General features: G+C 43.9%; 1 protein-coding gene across 1 annotated transcript; it reads left to right on the forward strand.

Moving 5' to 3' along the window:
• Positions 1-208: 208 nt before the first annotated feature.
• LOC123256377 (C3 and PZP-like alpha-2-macroglobulin domain-containing protein 8) lies at positions 209-5908 on the forward strand (the record flags this gene model as incomplete). The annotated part of the gene is made up of 4 exons (XM_044685007.1): positions 209-283; positions 4803-4908; positions 5016-5126; positions 5736-5908. Coding segments are annotated over 4 exons (465 nt in total), but the record flags the coding sequence as incomplete, so codon positions are not given.
• Between the last annotated feature and the right edge of the window lie 552 nt (positions 5909-6460).

Here is a 6460-nt window from a genome sequence, read left to right on the forward strand (position 1 = left end):
AACTACACTCCATGGCTCCCGGATCCTTCCGGTGGGAAGGGTTTCTCATTCCAAAGAGCCTGTCAGTCCTGCATGTGGGGATCAGATTATGTGGGAGGTTCAGGGACGTTTCTCCCCCTCACCCCCCAGCTGCATGCCCTCCCGCCCAACTTACTCCCAGAATTGTTCAGGGAATGCAAATCAACCTTAACATTTTGTATTTTTTCAGTTGCTGATGAACAAGCAGATTGGACTCAAAAGATACGAAGTTGAAGGAAGGAAAGTCCTTTTCTATTTTGATGAGGTAATCGGTCACAGTTCCTTAGCACCCCCGTCTCCTTGGAGAGCTCCTCTTTCTCTAGCACTTGGCCCATACCAGCTCCATGACATAGAGCGATGTAAGAAATGGACCTGGGGCTCCGTCATCCACGTTGGGAACGGGCTTTGTTTTGCTTGCCTTCTCATTGGGAGAGGGAGGGCAAGAATTAGGAACAGAAAATGAAATAAAATTGAATTTGAAGAAATTTCAAGAACAAGACTCCATTCATGTTGTGGCTGAGTCATTTCAGTCATGTCTGTGACCCCATTTGAAGTTTTCTTGGCTAACATTCTGGAGTGGTTGGCCTTTTCCTTCTCTAGCTTGTTTTACAGCAGGGGAAACTGAGGCACGCAAGGCTAAGTGACTTGCCCAGAGTTACACAGCTGGGAAGTGTCTGAGGCTGGATTTGAACCCTGGAGCTCTATCCAGTGGGCCACCTTGCTGCTTAGTTCCATTCCATTACACAACTGACAAATGTCAGTCAGAACGTGGTGTCAGAAGGCAGCTTATTGACTCTGAATTCAATCTTCTTCCCACTTCTCCTGGTTTTGAATCCAATCTCAACTACTACTCTGCTATTAAGACCTGCCAATCTGGATCATCCATCATTACACATCAGGATCTCGGTTTTCTTATCTGTGAAAAATGTATAATAAGACTAACACAACCTGTCTCACTGGGAATGTTGTGAGGAAGGTGCTATAAAATGTGAGTTATTATCATCACTAGCTTTGACCCTCCTAAGGGTCCATTGAACTTCTATAATACAGCTACTAATAATACTAACATTTATCTAGTACTTTATTATGTGCCAAGCACTTTACAAATAATACTTCATTTGATCCTCACAGCAGCCTCAGAAGGTGTTATTTTTATCCCCATTTTACAGATGGAGAAACTGAGGTTAAGTAACTTACCCAGGGTCATATGGCTGATAAGTGTCTGAGACTAGATTTGAACTCAGTTCTCTGCTGTGCCATCAGCTGCATTCATGGTGTTTAGTTTTCGTTTTAATCTATCAAATGGGGATAATAGAGCCTACCTACTGTCAGTATCCAACGGGTATTGTGAGAGAGCTGAGGCAACTTGACATCAGAAAAATCAAAGAGGTTTCTTCCTACCTGTGTGACCCTGGGCAAGTCACTTAACCCCCATTGCCTAGCCTTAACCTCTCTTCTGCCTTGGAACCAATACATAGTACTGATTCTAAGATGGAAGGTGAGGGCTTAAAGAAAAAAAATCAAGTTATTTCTACTCATTCAGTTCAATGCTACGGATATGTCATTTGTGCCTTAGAAGTGCTCTTCTTGCTCTCGGTGCTGGGGGGCCACCAGAGGTAAAAATGAGACTTCCTGCCCTCCCGGAGCTTACGTTATACAGTGTGTTGTCCACTATAACATTTTCACAGAGACGAGAAAGCTTGAAAACAGACATTGCTAGCCATTGGGAGATCAGAGATTACTTGTGGTATGATAGAGTGATGTGAAGCAATTCAGGTAACACTTCTCAGTTAAAACTCACGTCCTGTCCTGTGGCTCTTTGGGTGCCCCTAAAGCCCCGTGAGGTAGGGAGCTGGGAACGGTAGCCCATGGTTTACAGATCCAGCCAAGCAGTCATTCCAAGGCATTTGAGGACAAAAAGGAAAGAACAACCTTTTTTTTTTTTTTAATGGAAAAAATGTGCAATTACTGTACCAAACTTTTCTCCCTCAAGGACAGTGAAGCTACCACCCCGGGACCCTGAGATCCCTGGATGGGATATGCTTTAGGGAAATCAGTAAGGGTACCCCAAGCCCAGGGACAGGAAGGGCAGCTACATTAAACAGGACGTAGGCAGGAAAGGATGCTCTTGTGAGAATGGAAAGGGTTGATAGGCAAAGTGTCTGAAGAAGTAGATACCACAGGCTTGGAAAAAATCCTGGACCTTATTCATACCTAAAAGGCAGCTAAAGAAAACATTAACAATTACTGACTTTGGGGGCAGCTGGGTGGCTCCTCAGTAGACAGAGAGCCGGGCCTAGAGATAGAAGGTTAAGAGACACAAGTTAAGAGCCTAAAAATAAATAAATAAATAAATAAATAAAGCTACTGACCCGTATACCTGTCATCCCGTCTATCCAAATTCTCTAGACATCCTCCATGAAAGCACTGCTGGGAACAAGCAAGCAACAATGGGCCACGTTTCATAATTGACTAAAAGTTGTAGAAAATATGTGATCTCATTATGCCCATTGTTTACTGATTATGAAAACAAGCATTAGATCCAGGAGAGCAAAATTAGACCTTAAAGGCTCTCTTCTGATAGTGCCTCCATCGATACAGAAAAAAAAATATTCAAGATTCCTTGAAAGATGTAGCAGCAAAAATCATCCTCTTAAGTCCTTTCTGAGGAGACAGCTAGGTGGTGAAGTGGATAGAGCTCTGAGACTGAAGTCAGGAAAACCAGAGTTTAAACTGGCCTCAGACACTTACTAGCCATGTGACCCTGGACAAGTCACTTAACCTGTTTGCCTCAATCCACTGGAGAAGGAAACAGAAAGCCATTCCAGTATCATAGGGTTTTCTTGGTAAAGATACTGAAGTAATTTCCCATTCCTGCCCCCTTCTCCTACCCCAGCTTTCTAGTTCTGGATCCCTAACCAAACCAATACTGTTACTGCTACCAGAAAGAGTATGTTAACTTCCTCGATGACCCAACTCACCAAACCAAAATATTCCTCCTGACCACCACTTGCCAGTGTGTATCCAGTCCCCCATTGGAACGAGTTCCTCAAAGGCAGGAAACATCTTCACATTTGTTTTGTATTTTTTGTTTGTTTGTTTTGGTTGGTTGTTTTTTTGTTTTGTTTTGTTCTGTTTTTAAACCCTTACCTTCTGTCTTGGAACCAATACGGTGTATTGGTTCCAAGGCAGAAGAGTGGTAAGGGCTAGGCGATGAGGGTTAAGTGACTTGCCCAGGGGCACACAGGTAGGAAGTATCTGAGGCCAGATTTGAACCCAGGACCTCCCATCTCTAGGCCTGGCTCTCAATCTACTGAGCTACCCAGCTGTCTCATTTGGTCTTGGTTTTGGTTTTGTTTTATCAATAAGGACCAAGCAAAGTGCTTGGCACAAGGCAAGTGCTAAATAAATGCTCTTTCCCTCATCCATCCTCCTTATCTCTCTGCCCTTTCTTGCTCTATCTTTAACCCCTAAGCAGAGATATTAACCAGGGCCATGTGCTGGGCTTTATCCTTTATCCTTTTCCCTTTCCTGGTTCCCTTGGTGATTTCTCCAGCTCCCATTTCCTCCCCTTATGCAGATAACTCCCAAATCTTTGTATCCAGATCCATGTCCCACATTACCAAGTCATTGTTGGACATCTCTTCCTGAATATCCCATAGGCACATCAAACTCAGCATGCTCAGAGCTTATCATCTTCCCTCTAACCTTGCCCACCCTCTTGACTTCCCTGTTTCTGTTGATGAAAACTGCATCCTCCTGGTTACCATGGTCTTTAATCTTTTTAGTCATCTTCCTTATCTCCATATCTAAGTAATTTGCCAAGTCTGGTCTGGCCTGCATACATTGCCTTTCACTCCCAAGACCATACTGTGGTTCCAACACTCAGTACCTCTTAGCTGAATTCCTGAAGCAGCCTCTTAACTTTTCTTCTTGCTTCCAGTCTCTTGATCGTCAATCCATCCTCCACATCAATGCTGATGTCAAACTGTGCCCAAGGGGCCGTGTCACTCCCTCGCTCTGAATATACAAATATTTTCCCCTGTTTCCACAATAATAAAATATAGGTTCCTCACCCTGGTACTTCAGCCTAACATTGCAAGCTTATTTCAGATTATTCCTGGTCATGCACTTTTATGTTCTAGCTGAACCGGCTGATCCCTAGACTTAGCATGTCATCTCCTGATGCTGTGCTAGAGATCTCCCCATTTAGGAAAGATGTCTCCCCCATTGGATTACATAGTTGATTTATCCGTGCCTGTTTTTTATCTCCCTCAATAGAATGTAATCTCCTTGCAGGCAGGAGCTCTTTCTCTTTTCTGACACATTTCCTAGGGTATAGGAGGCTTCAAATTGAATTGAATCACCAGCAGAAAGTTGGCTCATGGAGGATAAATCTCTTCATGACCAGAAACCCAGGAAGGTGACTTACTAAGACAGGGGTGACTTTGGGATCCACTCATGTGGAGCCCCCACACAGATAGAATCAGAGAACCTTGGGTAGTTGAAGTATTTATGGAGAGGAAAATGGAGGGCTAGAGAAGGGATCCTATCATCTTTAGACTTGAAAGCCACAAGCACAAAGCTTCTTGTTGGTTGATGTCTACTTAGTGCTATTTGTTTTAAACACGAAAGAATAGAAACCCTCTTCTTTGGGTCTCTTTTTTTAAAATCTTGGACCCATTTCTTGTCTACTCTCTGCTTTCTTCACGTACCTTCTAACCGTCCAGTCAGGTCTAGAGCCACAGATAAGCTAGAGCTCACCTCGCACTGTCTTTCTTTAGATCCCAAGCCAGTGCCTGACCTGTGTGAGATTCCAGGCCTTCCGAGAGTACATTGTGGGGAAGACTGCTCCCATGCCAATCACTGTGTATGACTACTATGAGCCAGGTAGGTAGGTCCTTCCAGGGTCAGCCACTCTGTACCTCCCTGAGCTCCTGCTGTTGCTGCTGCTTGCTCTGAGCTGTCCTAACCTTGTCTTTTGTCTCTCCGTGTAGCATTTGAAGCAACCCGCTTCTATAACGTTAGTGAAAGCAGCCCCCTGGCCAGAGAACTCTGTGATGGGCCCACTTGCAATGAGGTGGAAAGTTCAGCCAGCCAAGGACCTGGTGAGTTTCTGGCACTCAGCAAGGATGTGACTGCTCGCCGTGGGGAGGACCAAGATGCCTCAAGGCTTTCAATCCAACTCCGTTCAAACCCCAATTGAGAACTTGTCAAGAGGTCAAAATTATTCTCCCAGCAGCAATTCTTTTCACATCTGGCTTGCCCTGCCTCATGAAACACAGAATTGCAATTAAGTCAGAGAATTCGAGAGTCTCAGAATTGGAAGAGACTTCTGAGGTCATCTAGTCTAACCCTGACCATAGCAGGAATCATCTATATCCATGCCTTAGGATGGCAAAAAAAATAATAATAATAATAATTGCAACTCCCTTCAAAAGGGAAAGGCATCACCATTGCCATCCCCAACACCATCATCACTATCATATACAGTGTCATAGTCACTATAATCACCATATTTGTAAATAATCTACAAACAGCACTTTAAGATTTGCATGCTTTTCTTTACATGAATTATCTCATTTGATTTTCACAACCCCTCCCTGAGACAGGTACTATTATTATGCCCATTTTAAAGATGAGGAAGCTGAGGCAGACTAAAGTTAAATGCCTTATCCAGGATCCCACAACTAATAAGTGTCTGTGGATGTTTCAAGTCTTCCTGCCTCCGGGACTGTCACTCTATCCTCTATCCAGCTGGCTTATCACCACTGACATCACTCTCATTATCACCTCCACAATCACTCCCACCATCATCCTCACCACAGATATCGCCACTACCATCTGTAAAGGATTCACCTCATGGATCTGGAGGCTCATGGAAGAATAATCAGGTTTTCAGGGCACTGGCTTTTCTGCTTTGAACTGGTTCATGGGTTCTTTGCCTTCAGATTGAGGGCTTGTCCTTTTCACTGGCTTCTAAGCCTTCACTGATCACTGACCCCCAGCTGACAGCATTGTGTGTCTCCTGGCACTCCCTGGTTCTCATGGTTAATAGCGCTGGCACACTTGGATCCTGATCACCTTCTGCTGCCACTGGTTTTGGTCACGTGCTTCCACTCCCCGTTTTCCTCTTTCTCTTCCACCCCCCTCTCTTTACTCCACAAAATCCAGACCAAAAGGACAAGCTTTCCTAGGGCTTATTTATTAGAGAAAACAGACTATTATGATTCAGAAATAAAAACCAGGATAATGTAATTAGAAATCTGAGAAAGAGAAGAAACAGAGAAAAAGAGAAAGAAATCAGAGGGGGGGGGGAAGGAAGAAAAAAGATAGAGAGAAAGAAAAAAGGAAGAAAGGAGAAAGAACCAAAGATAGAGGGAAAGGAGAGAAGGAACTAAAGAAAAAAGGAAGAAAAGAGAAAGAACCAAAGATAGAGGGA

The sequence above is a fragment of the Gracilinanus agilis genome, unplaced genomic scaffold (genome assembly GCF_016433145.1).
Source record: "Gracilinanus agilis isolate LMUSP501 unplaced genomic scaffold, AgileGrace unplaced_scaffold58260, whole genome shotgun sequence".
Taxonomy (NCBI): Eukaryota; Metazoa; Chordata; class Mammalia; order Didelphimorphia; family Didelphidae; genus Gracilinanus; species Gracilinanus agilis.